The sequence below is a fragment of the Bactrocera neohumeralis genome, chromosome 2 (assembly GCF_024586455.1).
Source record: "Bactrocera neohumeralis isolate Rockhampton chromosome 2, APGP_CSIRO_Bneo_wtdbg2-racon-allhic-juicebox.fasta_v2, whole genome shotgun sequence".
In the NCBI taxonomy this organism is placed as follows: domain Eukaryota; kingdom Metazoa; phylum Arthropoda; class Insecta; order Diptera; family Tephritidae; genus Bactrocera; species Bactrocera neohumeralis.
In genome coordinates, this window is record NC_065919.1 from 6483069 (window position 1) to 6509924 (window position 26856).

General features: G+C 36.7%; 2 protein-coding genes and 1 long non-coding RNA gene across 4 annotated transcripts in view; 1 reads left to right on the forward strand and 2 right to left on the reverse strand.

Moving 5' to 3' along the window:
- LOC126768079 (uncharacterized) overlaps positions 1 to 3062 on the reverse strand; it is a 41592-nt gene extending 38530 nt beyond the window's left edge. The window contains exon 1 of the long non-coding RNA XR_007669201.1: positions 2610 to 3062. This is a non-coding gene — a long non-coding RNA (uncharacterized LOC126768079). The remainder of the gene's footprint in view (positions 1 to 2609) is intronic.
- On the forward strand, positions 563 to 22058 carry LOC126768043 (mucin-17). Its single transcript, XM_050485908.1, has 10 exons — positions 563 to 1205; positions 1391 to 1651; positions 1708 to 1745; positions 7466 to 11637; positions 11703 to 11765; positions 11828 to 11971; positions 12042 to 12107; positions 12176 to 12253; positions 12317 to 12421; positions 12702 to 22058. Exons 1-10 carry the CDS (start codon positions 954 to 956, stop codon positions 21464 to 21466), a joined length of 13944 nt encoding a protein of 4647 aa, XP_050341865.1. The 5' UTR covers positions 563 to 953; the 3' UTR covers positions 21467 to 22058.
- A 900-nt stretch (positions 22059 to 22958) lies between these two features.
- Positions 22959 to 26704, reverse strand: LOC126768067 (glycerophosphodiester phosphodiesterase 1). 2 transcript variants are annotated; one of them, XM_050485953.1, is made up of 7 exons: positions 26689 to 26704; positions 25940 to 26239; positions 25552 to 25873; positions 25238 to 25410; positions 24974 to 25175; positions 24281 to 24456; positions 22959 to 24218 (listed from the first exon to the last, which is right to left on the reverse strand). In XM_050485953.1, the coding sequence occupies exons 3-7, from the start codon at positions 25867 to 25869 to the stop codon at positions 24065 to 24067; spliced, it is 1023 nt and encodes a 340-aa protein (XP_050341910.1). In that variant the 5' UTR covers positions 25870 to 25873; positions 25940 to 26239; positions 26689 to 26704; the 3' UTR covers positions 22959 to 24064. The 2 variants fall into 2 exon arrangements, with proteins under 2 accessions (XP_050341910.1, XP_050341909.1); XM_050485952.1 differs by lacking the exon at positions 26689 to 26704 and having other exon boundaries at positions 25940 to 26359.
- Positions 26705 to 26856: the final 152 nt, after the last annotated feature.

The window sequence follows — 26856 nt, forward strand, 5'->3', positions numbered from 1 at the left end:
GAAAAACTTACCGATGGCGCTGTTAACAGTTGATATTTTTGTTGTTGTGGGGCACAATACAAAAGAAAGCAAAATGGAGAATACAGAATTGTTAGTAGCTATGTTTCGCTGGCTTATTTCATATTGAATATTCTATAAATACTAATATTAAGAAATAAAAAATAGAACCGTAGCAAAATTGTCCATTATAATAAAAGAATACATTTGTAAATTGTTGTTTATACAAGAAGTAAAAGAATATTTTTCGTAAGATACTGGATCATATTCGAAAAAATAAACCTGTATGCGCTTGTATAAGAATGGAAATATTGAAAAGTCATCGAGCACGCCACTGCTTTAGCAAAAGAGCTCGTATTTCAATTTTATTTGAAAAATTTTAGAAAAATATTAGAGCTGATGTAAGCTTATAAAATAAAAACAAACAGACCTGGCTACAGGGTTGATATTCTTTGTACCAAGATGTCGGTTAAAAAAAATTCAAATAAACGTCATGTTAAAGCTAATAATAAGAAGAAGAGGTAAATTGACAAAGGCAGATAGCAATAGCAAAAGGAAACGAATAGTGAACGAGCGCGTCCCTTTTCTTGTAAAAACGCAGCTATAGAAAATTCCGATAGGGAAGCTGTGACTGGTGAAATAAAATTAATTAATTTTAGAAAATGCTGCAAAATATAGAATATACTGTTCAAACATAAAAAACTTTCAATCTCAGTTTATACAGTCTTAAAAACAAACTTGAAAAGAAGTGCAAAAGTTCAGTAGTCACGAATAGCCAAGAAAAATTTGCTTTCTATTTTTTGCTGCCGCAGTCGGTTCGGCTTGGTTGTATCGGTTTTCGTGTTCACTGTTGTTTTTTTTTTTTGTTACTTTTTGCGAGACTTCTAATGGAACGTTTTGATAATAGATTTAATGTGAATATAGTTTAAATCTAAAATATATAAAAACGGCAGATTATGGCGTTGGATGGAGCTAAATTTATTTGTCTGTCCGATGCAGCAGCTGCAGACGCGACAGAAGCGACGCCGACAGAGACCACAGGGGTTGAAGCCGGCGGCATCGGTGATGCTTCAACATCGGAGAATATAGTAATTGAAGCAAAAGGACGCAAATTTACTGTTGGATACTACATGAACTGTGATTATGTGCTGGAAGATTCTCGTGCAATCGGAGTCCATTGCGAGATACAGTGTGATGCTTTCGGAAGGGTAAGTTGTGAGCAAGTTTAACCAACACTATGGTGACGTTTCGCTGTCGGCACTATGTCAGCGTATGTGTATATTTTTCTATAGTATTGTCAGATTGGCGTTATTTTCAATTGTATATACTATTTCGTAGTTATGGCTATTGGGTCATGGATTTAATTGTTTGTTTTGATTAATTTACAAAATAGGTAACAATTCACAATAATTCCGAAGCACATCCAATAAGTGTAAATGAACAAATTATAACACTGAAGCGGCCTCTTTTGGACGGTAGTCGTATTAAGATCTTGGATAGAACTTTTTTGTGGAAGTTTCCAAAATCTTTAGAGGCATCTGCAACCAATAAGAATATACAAGGAGAAGATGCTACAAGTAACGATACAGTCTCCACACCTCAGAAATTGATAGCGGCACCAGAACAAGCACCAAATTCTTGTCCCGATCTTAAAGTAAGATTTTTCATAAATTATGATGAATAACCTTTATAACTAATAAATACTTACAGCATCATCGGAAAGTCGATAAAAGATTCACAGTACATAAGTGAGTATTCATTCCCTAAATTATAAATTTATATTTTACGGTCTTATGTACATATGTAAATTGTACAGTTACAAATTTTAGTTAATTTTTTTTCAAATCACACACTATTAAAATGGCCCCAATTTTAAAAATATTAACACAGAGAGGTAATTAAAATATATGTTTCGAACAAAAGCATTATTATTAAAATATATATTATATATGTATATTGTATATACTATATATGTATATACATATATTTATACTACAGTATTGGACAAAACTAAAGCACCCCCTACTATGGTTCAGTTCGAACTTAGCTGTTTTCAGGCAATAAAAAATAATAAATGTAAAATTTTTACACTTTTCAATGGGTTGCTTATTAATTTTTATTAAAGCTTTTTATTTTCAGTTTTCAAAATTAAATAAGTTAAAACAACAAAAATATTTATGGTTTAAAAATCAACTGGACAAACCTAAATCACCCCTTTCATCGGTTTGAAAATAATATCTGAAAATTAAAAAAATAGTAGCAAATCCCTTAATTTTGGGCGACTGAAACGCATATTTTAGGCACCGAAGAAATTAAATAATTTACTATGTATCATGTGGTATGCCATTCCAAGCAATTTGTTCAGGTTCTAAAGGTTGATCCTTGGTTTTACAGTTTTCGCTATTTATTTTGGAACTAACGATCTCCCAAAAGTTCTCGTTGGATTTGACATCGAGGCAAATCTAAAACATCAACTCTATAACTTCACAACCAAGTTTTGCAATGCCTAGAGTTATGCTTAGGATCATTGTCCTGCTGGGACTACCATTATAGTGACATACATATCCTTTTCAGCATACGGTAACATCCCGTTTAAAATGTCGTAAACTAACCGGTTTCTTATTCCATTTATTAAATGAATAGGTCCAGACCCGTGCCCAGAGAAAGAGCTCCAGACCATAACATTACCACCGCCATATTAAATGGTCGCAACATAATACTTAGGTTTGAGTCCTTGTTCTTTCGGCCTTCTCACACATCTTATGCCGTCCGAAACTTTAATATTATATTTCGATTCGTCTGAGAATAAAATGGTATTCAATTTCTGAATGCTTCAATCGAGATGAGTTTTCGCAAATATGAGTTTGGCCTTTCAATTTTTTGCTGAAGTAGAACTTTCTGGCTGAACGTCAACAGAACAACTCGGCCTCAACAGCTCGTCTTCTAATTGTTCGTGCATTAACTAGTAAATAAAAATGTTTCTGTATTTGATTGGAAAAGACTGTGGGATAAATTTGGATAACCTGAATGAATCGTCTCTTTATGAAGTTTTTCGCTGTCATCCTCAGCTGGGTCGAGAAGGTACATTGCCAGTTTGCTGAAATTTATTTATTAATCGGGGCACCACTGACCTATTCACCGAATATTTTTAACTAATTTTATGTTGAGATAAACCGTTTTACCAATCACTTATTATTTTATTTGTAAAGTCGATTCTTAAATTCTAAATCGCAACTGTACAGTGACGACGTCAAAAATCTCTTTACAAAATGTCTCAATAATATCGGGTGATTTTTTAAGAGCTTGATAACTTTTTTTTAAAAAAAAACGCATAAAATTTGCAAAATCTCATCGGTTCTTTATTTGAAACGTTAGATTGGTTCATGACATTTACTTTTTGAAGATAATTTCATTTTAAATGTTGACTCATGTGGTTTCAACAAGATGGCGCTACATGCCACACAGCTCGCGATTCTATGGCCATTTTGAGGGAAAACTTCGGAGAACAATTCATCTCAAGAAATGGACCCGTGTTGGCCACTCATTTTAACGCCTTTAGACTATTTTTTGTGGGGCTAATATGAGATGGTGCTTTTGTCCACTCAGATTTATACTTTTGAAAAGTTTTTTGTTTGAAATTTTGTATCTCTAGAATTAATATATACATATGAATGTATAATTGTAACCTATAATAATTGTCCAACTAGTCCTGTTATATTTTTCAAAAATGTTTTATTTATTTTTTCAAATACTACCTTTTTTATTATTTTCATATTAACCCTATAGCAAAATTTCTGAAAAATATTAATAAAAATTGGTTGAAATCAGAAAAATGAGCTCAACACTTTGAAACACATATATTAGAGATCATTATCCAAGTGGTAATAAAATTAGGTCTATGGAATCATTGAAAATGTTGCAGAATTTTTTGGGGGGGCATATTTTATCATTAACACAGGTATTTGAGTGGCACAAAGCATTCAATGAAGGTCTTGAAGTCATCGAAACTGCATCATGCGCATCTTCTACCTCTCGTCCTTGGTGGCGTTAATATCGAAATACATAGTGCTTGAAAATCGTTTTGTAAACATCAGAAAGATACAGTGATGTGCGATGAAATAAAGCCATACATTTTCTGATGATATTATTGCACTTAAATTTTTTTTAAGAATCTAACATGACATGAACTAACTGTAGTTCAGTACTCACATCGTCTGTGTATATTTTCCCGTTACTTCTGAATTCAACTTCGCGTTCATTTTTAACAAATCAGTGAAAATGTGCTATTAACTGTGCAGCAACGTGTGCGTTAAAATAGAGCCAACCGATAAAGTAAAACTTTTAGTGACATTAAAACATATTTGTGCAATATAATTTTCTGGCAAACGTGAGTAAAGGTTTCTAGTTTTTTGATCCTGCGTCACGTTAAAAAAGATCCGTTTGTGACCTCTTCCGCACTCAAAAAACAGTTTTCTTTGGATGTGGATACTTCAACAATTAGAAAACTGTTAATCAAAGAGAGATTAAAGGCTAAAACAGCTCGAAAGGTACCGTTTCTAACCAAAGCAAATGTAAACAAACGATTAAAATTTGGCGAGGATCATGTGAATTGGCCAGCGTGTAAGTGGCGAAACATTCTTTGGTCAGATGAAACAAAAGTGAATTTATTTAACTCTGACCGAGGCAGTCTTACTGTGCGAAGGCCCCCCAATACCGAATTCTGCCCTCAGTATACTGTAAAAACGGTAAAACATGGCGGTGGAAGTATAATGGTATGGGGGTGCTTTTCTAATTATGGGACTGGTCCTCTATTTCGGATAGAAGGTACAATGGATGCCTTGCAGTACACTAGAATTTTGAATGAAACTATGTTGCCTTACGCAGAGCTTAACATTTCGAAGCGGGCAAAAGAATGGTTTAGTCAAAATAACATCCAGTTTTGTAAAGTGGCTCTTAGAGGAAAAAATCCAACAAATAAAGATGCCCTTTGGAAACTAGTGAAGGACGCATGGGAGCAAATTCCAGCTGCTAAGTGCCAGAATCTAGTGGATTCGATGCCCAGGCGTTGCTCATTATTTACTTAAATATTGAAGTAAGATTTAGCATAGTTGCATCGTTTCTTTTAATTATTTCATAAAAATTTTTGATTTCAGGTCATGAGATACGACTGAAATTGAATAATTACTTTTGGCTCTATTTCAAGTCACAGCTGAAATAAGATATACCAATGAATTTTGCATTTTTTCGTTTCTGTTTTAGACTTAAGCTGTTTAATTTGTTTTTTAATATACGTCTCATAAGTTGCTCTTTTTTTCCTATTGAAGGAATAAATGAAAAAAGTGAATTTTTATATGATTTGTTAATTTAAATAATTTCGATAGTACTGGCTCTATTTCATCGCACATCACTGTAGCACAGTATCTCAACATCTTTTATGAATTATTATTATTCCAACATTGTAAACCTTTTTTCCTTTTTTATACAAAAATTTCAAAATATAGCAAATTTCTTCATTATTTTCAATGATTTTTTGAACAACTGTAACTTTTTCCCAACTTTCACGAATTTCATTTTTTTTTGTTGTTAAATGACCAACACTATATGGTAAGACACTATGTGATTGGCAGCACTGGAGATATTCGACTGCAACATCATTAAAAAAAATACGAAACGACTTTTTCGACTACCCAATATATGTACATATTACAAATATATATATTTTTTTGTGTTAAATTCATTTATTTGCAATCTATTTTAGTAAATAATAAGCAAATTTGATAACAAAACCATAATTTGACTTATATTTTTGGTCTCCCATGAGATCAAAAATAATATACAATATAACAATATGTTCTAAATACAAATGTTTATATAAACATTTTAATTATACATTTAATATCGTAGTAACATATATAATTAAACATTTACTTAATTCCTAAATGGGAGATCTAGAACATGTAGTCTTTTAAGTCTAATAGTTTCATTACTATCATCTAATAACATGACTGCCAAAAGATTGTCATGATAACTTATCCTGTGCAAATATGCTGAACTAAATCTTTTAATTTCATCTTTAGCAAAAGGTATATTCAGATCTGAATGAATGGTTTTATTTGTTATGAACCAAGGCGCGTTTGTAATTAATGTTAGAGTTTTCGATTGGTATCTTTGTAGAATTTCAATATTTGAATTCAAAGCAGTGCCCCAAAGTTGCACACCGTATATCCATATAGGTTTTAGTATAGATTTATATAATAGTAATTTATTTTCAAGATATAACTGCGATGTATGCCCAAGTAGCCAATAAAGTTGTTTGGTTTTTATTTTTAATTGTTTATTTTTGGCTTGTATGTGCTGTTTCCAAGTTAATCCTTTGTCCAAGTGCATGCCGAGGTATTTAACGCTATCACTTTTAGGAATAGTATTGCCATTTAAAAGCAATTAATGTAAATAAAACGTGTACAGATTTACTCACGTCAATCTAACCAAGTCTGTATCTTGTTCAATTCTCTTTGCACTAAATTAGTTGCTTCAATTGGCGTCTGGCTTGACGACAATAGAGCAGTGTCATCAGCATAAGTAGCAATTAATACATTTTCAGTTTCTGGAATATCAAATGTAAAGATGGTGTATAGCACAGGGCCAAGAACGCTTCCATGTGGTACTCCTGCATTTATGTATTTTATTACATACATATGTATATGAAAAAAATTTAATGGTTCGCCTTTATATAAGATATATAGTAAATTAAAATTTTGTTTCAATATCAGTAGTTTTTTTTTTAAATTTTTTTCTTATGTGAACTTTAAAAAATATTACGTCGAAATACATACATATGTTGTTTGGCAAAAAAGTAATCCAAAAGAATGTACATTTGAATTTGATATTTGTCAATATTTTATTTCTTGAGTATTGTCTTTTAATTGTAATTTTGAATATTTTATTACTACTAACACAATATGAGGTTTTATCTATCTAAATTTAATCCTTAAGAGTCATAATATGTCGCAAACATATCAGATATTCATTTAATTTAGAATTTTTTAATTAAAAAAACGGTGTTGTGTGTTTTAAAATCAGAGGGAAATAACAGCAATTAAATGTTTTTTTATAAGTGAATAAATCACCTATTAATATAAGCAAACATATTTTATTTCTGATGTCTATGTTTAAAAAAAAAAAAAAAACAATGTAAAAAACGCACTATTTGGTGCTTTAGTTTTGGGCAGTACTGTGTTTATTTACAATGTGGTCATTCAGCATATCTTTCTATATTATACAAAACTTACAACGGACTGATTTTAATGGGTTTATAAGAGGAAAAATGTGTATTTAATTACCTTTTAAGTTCCCTACCTACTTCCCAACAGGGTATGCACAATTTATCTTGCTTTTAAATATCAATAAATAATTTACAAATAACTTTGCTCAAAAAAGTTTGAATTTTGAAAATATTATATTTTTAAAGCTTTGCGTACTGCATCAACTCCGATGAGGAGGGCAACATATCTTCTGATTTGCCAAGTATAAATGAGTCTGAGAAAGTTGAGGAAGCTGCAACAACCCAGTTAGTTACACAAAAAGAATCCATTAAGAAGGACGGAAGGTTTGAAGAAATGTCAGTGGAAGACAAAGAGATCTTGCCAACCAGTACCAAATTACAAGACAGTTCTGATGGCAAAACTACATTAGAAACTTTAAATGCTCAACGACGTAGTATTACACCCGAGCCACAAAAAAATGAGCCAATCATTGCCAGTACCCCCTTGGTAAAATTGGAGGATACACCCAAAATGAATTTAATAAATTATACACAAAATAAACAAAACACAAGTACCGAGAAGAAACTACGTATGCTATCATTTTGTCAGCAATCTGATGTGGTGATTACATCCTTTTCACCACGAGAAACCGGTATACGTATCGAAAAATCGTTTACAGCAGTGATCAAGCCAACATCTACAAGCTCTACCACACCTAAGAGCGTTTATAGCACTCCGAAAAGTATGGTTTCGAATTATGACGACGATGAAAGTCGTGATTTTATTGATTTTTCTACACCTGCAACATCGAAGAAAGGCGCCCGGATACTTGTTAGAAATTCTTCTATGCATTTAATCGATTTGACTACGCCTAGTAAATTGGCACCCCACAGCCCGCGACATTGCCTGATAAATAAAGGAAATAAAACACTACCCAGCCAAGTCAAATTTTCAACAACCTCAATCACCTCTGATAAGTTAAAAGAAGATTCGGAACGAGTAGTGGAGGCTCATTTAGTATCAAAGGCTCCAACATTGGAAACAGCACTCAATAAATCTGAATCATCCCCTCAAAGTGCTGAATCAATTATTAGTGTAGATGAAACTAGTGATTCATCAGCCGCTGTTATTGAAATATCTGAAGATGACTCGCCAGCACCTAGTACATCTTCGCCAGTTCGCACAGACTTTACCACAAAGACACCACAGCGTCCGACCGGAAAGAAACCTTTCACCTCTACACCATTGCGTACACCGCAATCCCTATTGAAACGTGCCATAGTAACAAGTGCTAAAAAGCAAATAAATTCCTCACTGCGAGCTGCGCTCGGTAAAACAACACCAGCTCGTCAGCTAACATCAACGCCGGCTAATAGTAGAAAGCTTGAACCAACTGGTACTGCTGAATCAACTCCGCCAACATCAAAAAGCCGAATATCTATTGACTCACCGGGAAGTGTAGCTGCAGCACAACGTCGAAATATCAGCTCTTTAACACCGCGCAGTTCAATAGGTGCCAGTCCTAACAGGGAACATGTAATAACACCCTCGACAACATCACACACACGCCTTACTCAAAATAAAAAAGTTCCATTTTCCGCGTCTCGTTTAAATACGGCAAAACGTACCTCTCCACTGCGTGGAGTGCGTAAATCCTTCGGCGGCACAACTCTCACATCGCATATTTCGAAAACACGCCGATCGGTTATATCACCACGTAAGCATTCACCAACAGCTATTGCTACGAAACTGGCAGCAAAAGCTCGAAAATCATTTATACCCAACAGTCCAAACAACAGTCGAGTAGCTTCACGTGCTCGCAGCTTGGTAGCCGCAGCGATGAGCCCCAAAAATAGCAATCCAAATTCAACGACGCCTGACATCAGCTCACCGAAGAGGGAGAATGTTCGAACGGTAGACGATACTACCGAAAAAGAAGTTAAGAAAGAAGCTTCTTTGGAAGAGCAAACTGAAGTTGATGAATTAAGTCGCACATTCACAGTCGATGATTCGTTGGAAGCGGTGCAAATTAAAACCTCAAATCCTTCAACATCCTGCGACTTAGACGCTTCTACATCACAAAAGCAGGAAGTGAATAAGACGTTTTCTCCAGAAAGACCACTGACCAGTGAAGACAAAATTGCATTTGACTTAGCTGTCGATGTTGCAGAAACCAGAATTGGATCTCATAAAAGTGATCTCTCAGAAGATTTGAATGAAAAAAATGACGAAATAATTATCGAACACATATCGGAGAGTTTCGCTGAAGTCGTAGAAGCAAACGCTAAAACAGAAGAAAGTCCGAAAACTTCAACAGACATCGTTCAGATCGACAAACAAAATACTATTGAAACTCTTGAAACGTCTACATCTCACTCAACAGAGAAGCAAGCAGATGATGTCAAACCTACTGCCGAAAAAAGTACGATTGAAGTTGATAATCAACAGGAATCAAAATTGATTGAGGATCAGGTTATTGAAACATTGGACGCTTATGAGATAAGCGGCAATGTTTCTGACGAACAGCAGCACAGTATTACAGGAGGAAAAGAGAATGTACTTACATCACCTTCTTCAAGTGAAAAAATTGATATGGAAGTCATGCCTAAACAGTCTGCGGAGTCTCAAGGCACTGCGGAGTTGTTGGAGGAAATTGAGTATGTATTGAATAAATCCGATGAATTGCAGCAACAACTAGGTAAAGATCCACATCCTTCAGACATTGAAGTACGAAACGAATTTGAAGAAAACTCCCGTGACGAAACAGAAAATGTTACAACCAAGGATAATATCAAGACTGTTGTCAATATTAATGCCGAAATTAGTCATCATATAGAACAGGCCGAAGATTCGGAAACAACTACTAAAGATGAGCTGACAACATCTTCCACTTCAAACTCAGTAGTAACAAATTCAAAAGATAAACCAGAAACACAAGAAAATGTGAGTTCCACGGACTCAAACTTTATAGCAACAGAGTCTGAAATAATCTCAACTGACATAGATGATAGTTCGAAACAAACGGAGTTATTATCTATTACATCTAAAGCTTCACCAAGTGAATCTGATGCTTCTACCATTGGAAGCACTTCAGTACAGAAGTCAATGGTTTCCGATGAATGTGAAGCAGGAAATGAAAAAGCAGAAAATACAAATAATATTACAAACCTAGTGAACTCAGAATCGGAAGAAAATCAGACTATCATCCAAACAGAGTTGACCGGAGCTGATGCAGTGGAAGCAGAAACTGTTGCTGAGGCCGAGGCAACCTCTGGTGTTGTAAAAGGTATGGTACACACAACAGTTGAAAATGATGTCAGCAATGAAGAAGGTTCTGTTGATAAATCGAAAATTGATGAAAATGACACTGCAGAAATTCTAAAGGGTGATAACGATACACAAAAAATTGTTGATAAGAATAAAAACAAAGAAATTACGGTGAATCAAACAGAACTTATTACAACTGAGTGCAAAGAAACTGATAGCGTCGCAACAGAATTTAAATGTAAATCGGCAATATTAGATTCCGAAGTGGCAGTTACAACAGTTGAAGATGTGGAAAAAGTTGCCGAAGAAATTAAACTATTATCAAATAGCAGCAGAACGATCACTGTTGAACCGTATTCTAATGTAGAGGAAGAAACAAAACCGAAAGTACAAGATCAAATACCTGCAAACAATGACCGTAATAGTGATAGCGAGAAAGAAAATAACGTTCGTGTTGCCGATGCATGCAAAAAAATGTCTACCAACACTGCCGATGAGACTAAAAAAACACCCTCTTTCGAGCCTAAAACTCCGAATCTCTGTGGCATCCGAGATATGTTACGCACCCCAAAGCAAACAGACTCTACGACTCCACGCTTTGTTGGTTTACGTGACCTTATGTGCACCCCTAAGGCATCAACTAGTGCCGCAGCTGCAGCATCTGCTGTAGAAGCCGACACTGAAGAGTTGATAGGTGTGCAGAAATTGCTAAATACGCCACGTTTGAGTAAAATAAGAGCAGAGACTCCACAAAATACCGCTGAACGTAGCAAATTCACACCTAGACGCAGTACAAGACGTAGAGCTTCGGCAAATCCTGAGCTAACACCTACACCTAAAACCACTCCAGAAACAGACAATACACCAAGTCGCACAACCCGAAGACGTGCATCGGCATCTGCTGAAATTAACTACACCCCACAGCGTATTACTCGAAGGCGCTCATCTTTGGCATTAGACAACGAAGGAGCAGCAGACAAGGTATTGACGCCAATTAAACGTGGTGGTTCGCGTTCTAAACGCCCAGGTACAATAGCTGAAACCCCAGTCGCTGAAGATATGGGTGCAATTATTGAAGAGGAACCTAAAGAATGTGTGCAAGAAACCACTGGTAAGAATTTAAATTGTATTATTAACTATGCACAGTTTTCGAACACACTTTTTTCAAACTTCCAGAAGGCCAGCAAGACATTGTGGAAACTCAGAAGAATAAGGAAGACGTTAAAACTAAAAATAGTGGTATATTTTAAAAGTCTGTATGATATATATGAATAAATAATTATTTTTTTAAACGTTTTCAGTGCAAGACGTTCCTGAAGTTATAGAGGAGAGCATTTGTGAAGAAATTAATATACAGAATCAGGATGTTGAAGAGCAAAAAGAAAAAGTTGTGGAAGATAAATCAAATAATGAGTGTGAGAAGGCAGAAAAACTCGTAAATGAGAGTAAGTTAAATGCAATTTGTGTGATTTTTTGTGTTTTAAAAAATATATATGTATATATTTCATTTTATAGCCGAAGCCATTTGTGTTACTGGGAAACTAGATGAAGATGTCGATAAGATTGAAATTGCAACTGAAAGTAAGATTTTTTACTTAAACTTCTTATAAATAATTTTGAAAATATTATAAAATGCATAATAATTTCAGCTGAATCTCCATCACAACAAACACAAGTACAAGAAGCTGTTGCAGATATCTCATGTAACGTTAACGAAGTTCATAAAGGTAATTATTAATATAAACATAATGCAACACATGTTAAAAGTAATATTTTATGGTGAAAAACAGAAGAACGCATGCAAGAAAGTAAAGACTTAACTACAGATAAAAATGCCGAAATACTTGATGAATCAGATTATGAATACGGAAAAGAGGTCATGGAACATAGTGAAGGTTGGTATTTTATGCCAAGGTTAATTAAGCTACCTAAATATGTAGAACTATTTATGTTTTCTCTAAATTATCTTTGTTTTTTTTTTTTAATAAAATAAATTTATCAGTGATGCTAGATTGGAGATATTTATAAAATCCGAATATATGAGCTTTACTACATTAATTGCATAGTTCTATAGATAATGTATAAAAAATATACATTCTTATAGCTGACATACCAACCTAATTCTGCAAATATGTATATTGCAACCCAATTAATTTTTCGTGAATTCTATTTTAGCAACAGTTTCGACTGACGCTCAGCCGAAAACACCTAAAACTCAACGTAAAACTGTTAGAATTGCGGATACCGACTTAGAAAATTCACCGAAAACACCCGTAATGGTCGGCATGCGTGAGCTACTAAAAACACCGAAAGATGGCGTTGACACACCAAAGTTGGCTGGTGTACGAGATCTGCTCCGCACACCTAAACCTACAATTGACTCATCAACAAACGATATGGTGTATGATGCGGAACAACCAACAGGCTTAGCCGATTTGATGAATACACCTAAAGTTTCGAAAACACACTTTAAGAACGTTGAAGCAACAGATGAAGACGATGAGCCCTCTTCATCAACCAAGGCTCATTCAGACTTTATCGGTATGCGGGAGCTATTGAAAACCCCAAAACACACTAGCACATCATATTATAGCGGTATGCGCGAAATGTTGCGCTCGCCCAAAGCATGCAGCACACCGCAATTGGCTGGAGTCAGGGAACTCATGCAGACTCCCAAACGTACTAAACTAGATGCCGAATATGACGATAAAAACGAGGAACTAGATCAATTTTTCAAAACGCCACGTGCTAAAAACATTATGATTCCAGCCGATCCGGCGAGTGCCATTTTGGAACCCAGTTCGGACTCATCTGCTGAAATTATGATGGCTGCAACAACAGAGTATGAACTACATAGTAACAGTCAACGACCTCTGGAAGAAATCTACAAGACGCCCGTTAGTACACGTTTAACAAGTATAGAAATTGAAAAAGATACAAGTTTAACTGTCGACCCAAGTGAAGTCGAAGTGAATATACCCGAGACACCGGCAGCTATTTGTGATAACCCACCGAAGGCAACAACTAGCAAACGAAATCTCTCCGCTGAAGAGACATTTGACGAAATGGTGGGGATGCGTACCACACTGGATGACACGCCTCCACAGAAGGTCTATGCTCGCAAACAACAATCAAACGTTGCTGTCTCACCCTTCTCAGCAACAGATGTGATTTCTGATTTACCTAAAACCGACATACAGGAATGGGTCGATAATTTAGAACAAGAGCCCGAATCAATTGTAGAAGAACAAGAATTTACTGCATCCACTTCAATATTGAACGCATCAAAGGCAACACATGATCCAATTGCTGCATCGGTATGTGAAATAAGTGGCGTTAATACAACCGAGGAATTGCTGGCAGACATGAGTGCGGTGTCTTCAATGGTTGATCCTTTGCAGCCAAGTGCAAGGAAACCTACTAAATCTTCGTCAACAAAAGTCGTTGACGAAAACGAGACATTGCGGCCGGTTACGCCTATCAGTACCGAAATTAGCGGCATCAATTTGCTTGACCAGACAAATGATTCAATGTTCTCGGAACCATTAGTGGTGAGCGATACGGAGTCAGATCAGTTAGAAGGAAATGGAAATGATAAAGCAGAAACAGAAAGCGTCGATGCTAAAAAATCACAAGACGCGGAAGAAATTCCAATAATGTTTGTTGATAGTAGTGATTCTGAGCCAGAAGAAGATATAAAAGCAACTGAAAAAACTGACACAAAGAAAGCTAAAGTTAAATCTCCAATTGAAAGTGTGAAAATAACACATGAGGAAGAAATCATTGAGTTAGATGATGAATCTACCGGAAACGCGGAACTAACTACCAAACCAAGTGACATTCATGAGGAATTCAGTAACTTCCAGTTACACAAAAATGTTGCCGGTCAACAAATGCGGGCATCTACTCCGAATCGAAGTTTAATACAATCTACAAGGGAGCGCAGGCAAAGTATGGGCGCTGAACAATTCATAACAAAGGTGTCTATTGATTTGTCAATTGAAAAAACTCGCTTAACTAAAGACAAAGATCGGACTGTAATTGACACCGTAGTAGAGGTTGCCGAAGTGTCAGTAGATGAGGCAAATACAGAAGACAAAGTAATAAAAACCGATGAAGAGCCTATTGAATCTTCTCCGAATGCAACTGAAATAAAAAGTACAAATCCAAGTGAGGACGAACCTTCCGGAACAACTACTAAATCAAAAGACAATGATTCTGAATTTTGCAATTTTCGTGCAAATAAGTCAAATTACAACCGGGGAAAGCGTGCGGCGACACCAGATCAAGTCAATAAATCGCGGTCACTAAAAATAATACAAGGTCGTCGGCTAACCCTAGGTGCTGAGCTGCATTTACCCAAAGTAACAATTGATTTTGAGGAAGAAAAATTAAGATTAGAGGAGTCGAAACCGGCCATTATCGAAGAAAACGTAGAAGCACTTGCAACTGAGGTCACAACCTTGGTGTCTAAGACTAACAAACAAGCAAATGAATCGAATAATGCAGAGAGTGTGGAAGATGAAGATAAAGTTAATGTTAAACCCCAATTGGATAGGGCAGAAAATGTGAGTGAAATGGAAGCAAATACATTCGAAACGTCAGGAAAAGAATTTGAAAAAGACACGGTTGGGTCTGATAAGAATTCAGTACCAGATGTGGAAGCTGAAATTTCATTAAAGAACAAAGATGACGTTCAAATTATTGGAAATGATGCTAAATGCTCAGCTGAGGAATCGGAAACTGAGACCATGAATACGAAAAATGTAGAAGAGAATATAGTAGATGTCAGTGAACATGAACGTTTAGTGGACGTTGCAACTGGGACAACTGAAAAGAAATATAATGTAAACAAGGCTGAAAATGTAGACCCCGCAGCCACCGGAAGCAACTTTGACCGGGAGACAACCAAGTCTTCTGATGATGCACCTACTAGAACATTGGTTGCTGAAGAGGAAAACAAATCTAAGAAAACAACAGAAAGTTATGTTTCAGAAATTATAAATGAAGCGAAATCAGAATATATTGAAAATCAGTTAAAAGAAGACTCTGAGGGTACCACCGAGGAAGAAATTACCCCAGCAGACTCAACAAAAGAAGAAAATAAAATATGCAACGAAAACACTGGTGCTGCAGCAACCACAAAAACCATTACGCAAAAAACCTCGGAGACCCCTGATGGAAATAAAACCGAAATATCCATATCTTCAACAGTTCATATAGTCGATAACCCAGAAGTACAATTAACTGTTGGCAACGCAGAAATAAAATCTGAAAAACAATATCTAAAAGATGCGCCTGTTAGCACAATAGTTGAAGAAATTGAAGCTGGATCATCAAAAAATAAAGCAAATGAAAACAGAACTGATTCTGAAGGAGATCATCAAGTCCTCAATAATGTTAGTCTTGAAGTACCCGTGACACGTGAGGAATCATCTGCAGCATATTTAGAAGCTGAAAATAAAATATCATCTGCTGGAGATGGATTCAACGAGAGTGATATATTTGATTTAACCGAAGAGTTGCCAAGTGAAACTCCCACAATTAATACAACACAAGGCCTTATATTTGATTTAATTGAAGAGAATGCCGAAAGTACAGCTGAAACGAACTCTGCCGAAAACCCCACGCCCTACGAACAAAATGAGTATGACGTGACTGAGTCCACAACAGTGTCTATAGATAGCAATACTATCAAAACTTCAGAAGCAACCGAAGCAGACGAAGATAGCGAGAAGATCGTTTTCATCGAAAATAAGAAAGAATCTGACAGATCCGCCGTAGTACACCAGGTAATAGCTTTGAGTAAGGAAGTTTCAAGAGATAACACAGAAGTTTTATCGGACGTTTCGTGTGAAAGCGAAATGTTCGAAAAGGAAGTAAAAACTACAGTTTTTGAAGAACTGGAAGCCTCTATTGATAAAAAGTCGCCTCTCGATGCAAACACAAGTACGGATAATGCAGCTTTTACTTTGGCCGTTTCGACGGAATCAGAATTGGATAACAACGAAATGCCGGAAGTAACACCAAAAACTACCAAAGCTAGAGCAGGGCAAGAGGTGCCGGTCGTAAAAGCCGATATAAACAATGAAGTAGAAGAACCAAATAATGAAACGGTCCAATCTAACATCACAGATGCTGTTAAACCGCAAGTCTCAGTAACTGAACTCCACACTGATGCAGAAAATATTTTGGAAGAACCAGTAACAGAGCCAACTCTTGAACCGCAAGTCTCAGTAACTGACCTCCACACTGATGCAGAAAATATTTTGGAAGAACCAGTAACAGAGCCAACTAAAGTTGGAATTGATTCAGAAATCCCCACATCTACTACTCTTACTGTAGAAGAAGCTGACACCACCGAGAGTAAAGATTCAAATGAAGCCGATCGAATTGATATTGATGAATGTATGGTACCAGAAGTGGGTGTTTCTTCTACAAATTCACCAATAATGATGGAAACTGAATGCGCTAACAAAGAAACAAAAGAAAACAAAGTAATTGAAGAGCTCCAACAAGAAGCAAAACAATTTGAAAATATACAAACAGAAAATGCAGAAATAACAGATGAAGTGAAAGGACAGACAGTAACGGCCGCTGAAATCGTACATGAGCCAGTACAAGCACCAGTAAATCAAGAAAAATCAGAAGTTATTGGAGACAATGAGGAACCTTCATGTTCCAAACAAGCAGGAAAAGAAAATAATGAGACTGAAATTATATCTCTCATCATAGCTCCTTCAATAATATCACGTGCTGCGCAGGATACGGTGGAAACTTTGGATACAGTTAGCGGTAAAGTTCAAGTGAATAAAAGTAAATCATTAATTGAAGATAAAGTTACAGAAGCACAAACTCACATAGATATAGGTGAAAAAGGAAAAACAGATGTAGCAAGTAAAAGTTCAACAACTTCCGAAAGCAGAGGAGATGTTTCAAAGATGTCGGTTGAAGAAACATCAGAACTTAGCGAAAATATAGGGACATTGGAAAAGGAACGAGAAACATCCGAAGAAACACAAGGGCTTGCCAAGCGTAGAGGTCGTAAACCATCTCGATCCAAACCAACAACTGAAAAAAATGTCGATTTGGTGTCCACGACAACAATTGCAAAGACAATATTAGTTGAGGAATTTTCGGATGACAAAAAACATATCCCTGTAACGAGCAAGCATGAAGAATCTTCCGCTGGTATAGTGCAGACGACAGTCGATGCAGCAGTAACAACCTCAACACGCTACAAATCAGAACCAGAATATTATACAAAAGTCAACTACGAGGTATGCATATCGGAGAGCGCAGAAACGGCACTTGATGTTAAATCTGATAAGCATGTGGAGATTGTATTACCAGACCAAAGCGAAAAATTGAAAGAAGATACTAAGTACGCTGATCATTCGGAAATTATGGACAATGTTACAGGTCAACAATTGGCTTCATCTAACGAACTTGATAAAGAAATAGATGCTACTGAAAGTACCAGTAAAGTTGAGGAAGTGCATGAACCAAAGCGAGAACGGCGCACTCGCAAGGGCTCCCAATCCAGTCAATGCTCCACACAAGATGAAGATCATCTTCCGACAACAACAACCAGACGGCGGGGTGGACGTCGACGTGCTGACACACCACTTGAGCTTATTGGAGTCTCAACCTCTGATCCGCCAACAGTTAAGCGTCGACGTCAAGGTCAAGACAAATTGGTCGAGGATATGCCACTAGAGGAAATACAAGAGTTACCAATTGAAGAGACCGAAATAGTAATTCCACAAGAAAATGTTATCGAAGCCGCATCGGAAAATAGTGGAGCAAGTATAGAGGAACATCATAGTGGAGACATTAATAATGACGTCAAGAATTTAGACCACGATCATTTAGAGGAAGTTGTACGTTCCACTACTGGCAAAGAGCAACATGTTGATTCGGAAAATGCCATAATAAAAAGCAGCAACAGCAGGCGCCAACATGTGGCGAAGGCAACAGATGACATCGGCGACCGTGTGGTAAAGGATTTACAACATAGTGATACTGAGGAATTGTCAAGTGTGTCCGCTGCTACAAAACGTGGCAGACGCAAGCCGACACTTTCCGAATCGAGCCAAACTTCAGTCACTTCAGAATCTCTTGGCACAAAACGTCGAAGACGCGGAAATAACGCAACTTCTGATAATTCTAATATTAATGAGGCAAAGGATGAAGCTGAAAAGAACAGTTTGCATAAAATTAAAGAGACATTACAAGTCAGAGAAAATGATGCCACAACTGTGCCGGTGCTGCCTGCCACAGCCAAAGCCGTAAAAGCTGAATTGTTAAGTGAAGCTGAAGTCGCCGTTGAAGGAGCCTCTGATGTAATTAAAACAGAAGTAGATCATAGTACAGGTGCGGATTCTTCAAAACGGGCGGAAAATAAGCGGACACGGAAGGCCATTAATAAGGAATTACCCGATGAAACAAAAGATATAAAGATAGAGCAGTCTCATGATGAAAAAATGGAAGATGTGAAACAAGAACAACCCTTGAAGAAGGTTGCTGCGACAAGTCGCGCACGTGTTAATCGACGTAAGAAAGCCGAAGTAGATGACGACCACCATGAAAAAACAGAAGAACCTGATCTAGTTCACAAAGATGAAGAACCACTGGAGACGGAAGCTCAAACCAAAATTGAAGCGCCCAACCAAGCGGTGTTGGAGTCAACAAATACAAATGCCGACTCTGTAGGTGGTCGGCGGGGACGTCGAGGAGCTGCTGCCGCTGCTACCGTCGCAATAAATGAGGTATCCTCAGCTCATAAACGCAGTGCATTGCGTGGCAAGAGCCACCAAAATAAATCATATGCAACTCGAAAAGAAGAGGAAACCGCTAAGACAGAGTCTAAGGAAGAACAAAGTGAAACTGCTACCGATCATGATGATCCGCAGACTGTTGTTGATGAGAAAAATCCACACAAATCGGTACGCAGACGCCGCATTTCTCTAAAAGAAATGCAACCATCGCACGCTGTTACTGCTGAAGAAGGTGAAGGTGTTGAACAATTGGAAACAGAAGAAGTTGCAGAACCATCGACGAAGGTTGTAACGAAGCGCTTACGCAAGCGTCGGGAGTCGCATCACGCCGATGAACAACCGTTTAATAAGTCTGAAGCTCGAGACGAAACGCCAACATCTGTACCGGCTGAATCTCCAACCGCCACATCAACGAAACAGCGTAGTAGACGTAAACGCAAGGATTCGCAGCAAAACTTGAATGATGAAGCTGTTGGTGATGAACCACCAAAGAAGCGGCCACTCAGTCGAAAGCGGCGCGATTCCTCGTTGGATAGTAGCATTCACGAAGGAACTGGCATTGATATGGACACCAATCATGGTGCAAATACTTCATCTTCCTCTACTACGCCGCAACGTCCACGACGCGCAGCTGCGGCTCAAGATCGCAACTACGACGAGAGTTCTGATGCTGAGGCGCAAGTCGATCTGAAGCGTCGAATCGAGAAAGCTTCACTACCAAAAGCCAGTAACAGCACCAGTGCAGCAACAGCTGTTTCTTCATTGAAGCAGGGAAGTCCCATAAGGGCTAAAACGCCTACAAAGACGATGCTTCCTGCAGCAGTTACAGAAATTACAGCTAAAACAACAAGCACACCTATATTATCTACGGTGATAACCACAAGTCGTGGGCGTCAACGAAAACCCACCGCGCGCGTGCAGCAGTACCTTGAAGAGGAACGCGCTAAAGCCGAGACACCGAAGAAACGTTTACTGCTCGGTTCAGCCGCAGTCGGCGAAACATCCACATCACAGACGGGAGTTACACCTGTACGTCGTACACGAAAGACTTCTACTGTTGAAACAGAAGGGTCTGAAACGGTCCACACAATGGCTCGCGGTCGAACGCGCACCGCCAAAGTCTTACACGTCGCAGAAACTTCAGAAGAATCGCGTTCGGAAGTAGAACATACACATTCCGAGTTGGAAACAACTCACAGCAGTAGTCATGTGGAAGAAAAAGGGCGAACAACAAAATCAAAGGCAACAAAACGACCTCCACGTGGTCGTGGCAAACAGCCAATACCCACAGTACCAGCTGCTACCGTGAAAAGTGAAATTCCCGATGTGCTAGCAACGACAGTTGCTACTCCGACAGAAGCAACACTCTCTGGCACCGGTCGCACGGGACGCGCCGCGAAAGCAGCAGCTGCGGCAGCATTAATAACTGACGACCCAATTGGTTCACATACAAAGCCACGTGGAGGGCGCACTCGACGGGGTGCAGTCACCGTCGACGAAGAAGTACAACCAAGCGATGCTGAAGTAAAGGAAGTACAAACGGAAGCAGTAGTTACGCTTGAAACCGATGTTGAGCAAACAAATAAGAAAACGAGGAAAACTGCGACCGGTGGACGAACCGCTCGAGGCGGTCGTAGTCGCAAAAAACAGCAAGACCTCGAGGATGCCACTTTGCAACACTCGTCGTTGACAGGTGTCGAAACGAGCAGTAATGATGCTTCACATCAACAACCGCAACATCCAATCATCGCAGATGCCGATGATGAGCACGAAGACGATGACGAAATGCTCACAACGGAAGCAGCAGATCTAGAGGTGGCTACATCCCTTGCGAGTGCAAAGTTAACAGGTAAAAAACGTACAACAGCCAGTCGTAAAGTGGCAGCTGCCACGGCCAGCGCTGCAGAGTCTCCAGTACCCAAGCGTGGACGACGTCGTGCCGTTGCCGCTAACACTGAAGAAAGTGATGCCGCCTCACAATTGGATACACGAGCCGAAAGTGCCGCCAGTAGTCGGAGCCGCAAAGTAGTTCGTTTTGACGCGGCTACGCCATCAAGTGTGGCCAGCGCTACGATGTCGGTGGATACAGCTGCTGAAGAAGAGACCACATCAGCACCAGCTGCGCCAGCCAAACGTGCCACACGCTCACGCCGGAAGTGAATGGCAGTGGCAGAACAATAAAAAACAAACATATAGAATTAGCAATGTTTAGTAACTGCGCTTATTAACACTTGTTTTAAGCATTTACAATTGTTTCCATTCTCATTGACTAACGGTACAATCTTTAAATTTCTAAACAAATAATGCATATGCTTTGGTGTAGTTTATACTGTACACTATTGGATAGCGCAGCAGCATCTAGCACTACAATCCATACTTTCGAGGTTTTTGTCATCAATCAATTAATACTAAAACTTCGATTGCATTATTATTTTTAAATTTTTCTAAACTATAGATTTCTTAACTTTTTGTATTGTTTATACGTTCTATTTAGATTTCCTTTCACACTTCTTTTTGTATTCCAATTAAAATTAACAAGAATTGAAAAAGACAAAATTAATAATTATAATGAAATGCATATTTGTTTTGCCGTCGGCATTTAGCGTAGTAGATATACATATATACACATATTCTGCCGTAAATACAAACTATGATTAATACCAACAAAATATATTGTACTTTTATGTCTAAAAAACATCATAAAAAACGAAAACAAATAAAAAATAATCGTATAACAATTTTATAAAACATACTTTTTATTGAAATTATGTAAAATGTATATTGCGCAAGTTTGTATGTTTATTTATTGTCATTAGGTTTGAAAATTTCAACCGCGTAGAGTTATAATCCTCACTATACAAGCGTGTTTGGGTCTAATATTTACCAACCACCACCAAATTACTTGTAGCACTAAGTCGGAGGACCAAACTCCACAGGGTCTCTCACTAGAACCGGTAATTATATAACTAATAATATTGGATATTTAAAAAAAGGCATATCCCTTTGAAAATGTTTCAATTAGCAGTTACTGCTACGGAAAGGAATTAGCTCTGATTTTCAAAGCCAAAGCGGAGGAGTTCAGAATCGTTGTAAACATTGAAATTAGAGAAGTATCTAGTATACGTACTATATTTATGTGGACATAAAAGAGATCTGATTGTTGAAGACGATGACGCAAAAATTTTTACCATAACAACCACGCCAAATATTTTCGGCGCACAGCATAAAATTAAATAATATAAAAAACCTTTGTCCGTAAATTGTTGTACAGTAGTTCGTACCACTCAGAGTTAAGAAGCCTTCATACCTTTCTAAATAGCGATTTTATTTGGTTTGCTTCGCCGGCAATTGGAGCCTCCATATAAAATATAATGCAGGCATGGTATTGGGTAATATTCACATAATATAAAGAAACCGTAGTCAACGGGAACCGGAGTGAATTCAGATCTATGTTTAGCTAAGAAGTACTGTGACATATTGGAATATACATGCAAGAACTATAGAATTTTGTTTTAAACCAAAGCTCCTGAAGTGACTACTGATTAAAAAGGCACAGCTCAGAAGTTTAATACCGTATGCAATGAATCTCATCAGCAACGCCCGTTATATATTAATCAAACTTACTTTATTTTTTCTTTTTGACTCTGGTAAATAAAAATGTATTATCTTTATTACTTAATAGCTTCTTTTACATATAGGGACTTACATACAAATATTTAATTACATACCACACGTGATTGAACTTACATACAAATTTTTGGTATAACTAGACATACATAAATGAAAAGTATATATGTAAATTATTTAACAGTGGCAAAATATTTTTGAAGCTTCTGTTGGTTTTGTGCATTCGAAAAAGTCGCAAATAAAATATGCATAAATCATTGAATACTAAATTAAAAAAAAAATACTTAACTAATATAAATTATATAACAAATATAATAATAGAAAAAACAATAAAATAAATAATACAATTTACAATTAAAAATGTATACATAAATGCATATGCAGACAGATGCATATAATAAAAAAGTAATTGAGAAACGGTATACACATACATAGTGGATGCAAATTGTATAAAATAAATTATTAATTAAAAACGTATATTATAAAATTGTGATTCTTCAAACATGAGGTATATCACCGCTGTTGTACGAATTTAGTACAGAAAATAATCATTGTGCTTAGTTTTATCGGTTACAAAGAAATGATAACAGATAAATATTTGCAAATTAAAATTTATAGAAAATTAAATAATCAAATATACAAATTTCGTAAAGTTTCGTTAAAAAAAATAAATACCGCAAATATTAACTAAAAAAGCCGATATATCTACATTTATTTGGATTTATGTTTATAATGCTAATTATTCGCAGTTATTATATTTCTTTAATTTAATATTTTTTCGTTCGTTTTATTAAAAAAAATAGTTTGTACGCAATACTTTACAGCTTCTTATGTGATGGCTTTATGTAGAAATAAGCGGATTTGCAGCATAAAAATAATTAACTTTGATAAAATTAATGATGAAATAAGTAAGAATGGCTAATCTAAATGCCAAGTCAATATGTGCATCAATTTTGTGATGGCAGCAAAGTATTTGTAAAAACACACTTATAATATTTATATAGGTGCAATATAAAATTGTAGGGACGGTGTGGACTCTACTTCTTCAAGCAGGTATGAAGAAAAATAATAATAAAAATACTTTTGTATGTACAAAAGTTTCATGTACACATGGAAAGTCAATAATTTGAATTAAGCTTTCATTAGCAGATGAGGTTCAGAGCGTAAAGAATCGGTTAAATATTGGGTTTTCATCGTCTTTTGAAAATAGCGTTTCTCGTTGGGTGAATTTACATTATATACTAGTGGACGAACACCTACGTTCCGCCATAACTCAGCAATGTGACTGTAAATAAATTAATATTTGATTGTAAATGATGTATTATTAAGTTTGTCGCATTAACGTACAGATTGAATTCTTCCTTGTTGACAAAAACAACACTAATTCCGATTACAGGCGCAATGATATTACGAAAAAAAGCGCCATAAATCGATGTTATGAGTGTTGACGCCTTCAAAAGTGCCAATGAAAGCGATTTCTCCGTCCAGAGTCCGCAAATCAATTCCGGTCGTGATTTACGTAACTGAAAATGTATTAGATTTGCTATTAAAGCACAAATTAAAAGATATAACAAGATAACACGTTAACTTCGGTTGCACCGAAGCTATAGAAAAGTTTGCATTCAAGAACATAATTTTGATCTGTCAATTTGTTCGATCACAATTTTTTTTACAGAGTGTACCTTCAGTCATATTAGCTAATAATCCATGTAGGATATCATGAAGATATCTCGTCAATTAAAAAGTTTTTTTTACAAGAACTTGATTTAAAGCGTTCAGTTTGTGAGACTGCTATATGCTAAAGTGATCCGATATAGGTTTCAATAAATTAGCAGCTTCTGGTGAAAAAGGACGAGTGCCAATTTCAAATCGATATCTCAAAAACTGAGAGACTAGTTCGCGTATATTCAGGCAAAAGGACACACAGACGGAGATGGTTAAATCAACTTATAGGGTATCCGATATTACCTTCGGGTTGTTACAAACTTCATGGCAAACTCAATATACCCTGTTTTGGCCATGCTATTTATATCACTTTACCTGATAAATAGCGTATGGTGAACGACTAATGAGTATTGTGCGTGATGTGAATTGTGCATTAGATTTGATTGCAGCTCTCAACTGTTCCAACATGCGTACACTGTTGTCCAAAATGTGTAAAAATATAGTTATGCGGTGTTCTTCCTCCAAAATTAGCAATAATTCTTTAAGCGTAAGTATTTGTTCAGCTTCAAATTGTGAGCTACAAAAAAAAATAAGCCATCTTATACAAATGTTTGTACCATTAGCTACTTGCTAGCTTACCCTAAAGGATGTAGCTCTGTTATATTCAATTTGCGTAATTCGTCCAATGTATATTGTGCAATACCACCTAACAATCCGGCTCGTTCTAAAGTTGTGCGATTTACTATCACTATTTCACCACACGCTGTCAAACTGGCCTCCAGCAGTATGTTTCGATAGCCACGTGCGACACACTGGAATACATACAAAGGTGTACATATTATATGTTATTAAATGCATTAATATTCTTGCATAAAGTATCGCAGGATATAAGCCGGTTATATTGATTTTTCATTCTCATGTTAGCTGATGCAAATTTTGTGGTTATTATGTACCTTTTTGATTGCTGCTCTGGAGTTTTCGGGAGCATCATAACCCGCACCGCGGTTAGCTATAGGCCAGTAAGTTAGTTCTTCCGGTGCACAACCGCCAAGTAATCTAAGCAATCGTTTTTCATCCGGACTACGTAATTTAGCGAACTTAGAACCCACACAAGCGACCATCAACACCAACGTCATCCAGGGGATACAGGCCGAGGCAAGATTGCAGGCAAACCAAAAAATATTAAAGAGCAGGGAAAGTAGTCGCGCCGAACACCATAACAGTTGGTAGAGCATTTTCAGCAGCGTCCACAATACGTTCAGGATTCTCATTCAGCTGCATATATATGTATGTATAAATTAAAGCAAATTGCACTTTATTGTATTATTTTCACTACCTTACCTGGTACACGTAAAACTTAAGTTTGCCAAACTGTATCCAAAATTGTGGCACAAGTTTATTTGCCACTCCCACTCGCACTAGTCGATCGTAGTTGTTAGCAATTTCTATTACCTCCTTTCAACTTCCTGCTAATTTATTGCACAGTATTCCCTTTCGACACGTTGTACTTAAATTGCTATTCCCACCCTCGAATTCAAAAAAACTTGTCAACCTTTAAAATCCGTTCACAGCTCCAAAGTAACTGTTAATTTCTGTTGCCAGGACATTCCACTATTAGCCGGTTTCTACACAATACACACCCTGGTTGGTAGACATAAATGACCTTATTCTCTAATCATTCAACTTTGTTGTTGTTCGTTAGGCAAATTTACTAATAAGAACTAAATATCTTAAAGATAGACAAATCAAAAGGGTCTAATAAGAACGTATGACAGTACCAAAGCAAAAGTTCTGATAAATAATATGTAAATACAAACATCGTTCGCCTCGCCATATAGACCGTCAAAAATATTCAAAAATAAAAAATGTGATATATAAATGAAAAGAATAATAATAATTAATTATTGATCTCTGCCTCAACTTTAGTTTTTGTATATTCAATTATCACATAGAATCACTTTTAGCTAGTTTCGTTAATGATGGGAACAATGTTATAATATTCAGATTAAATTTCAAAAATAAAAAGGTAGCACAACCCAATTAGTTGTAATGACGAAATGACCAAAAATAAGTAATTTATTTATATTTACTTGTACATTTTTTTTAATTATTTAACAAAAATACATAACCCTATTATAAAGTACAGTATGAAAGCAAATTCAATAAGCGAATATGAGTGCGAAACAAAAGCCACTCAGCTGAGAAGTTGTAGAGAAAGTAAATCCGCGTGATAAGGGCAACTATATGTGAGATTTATT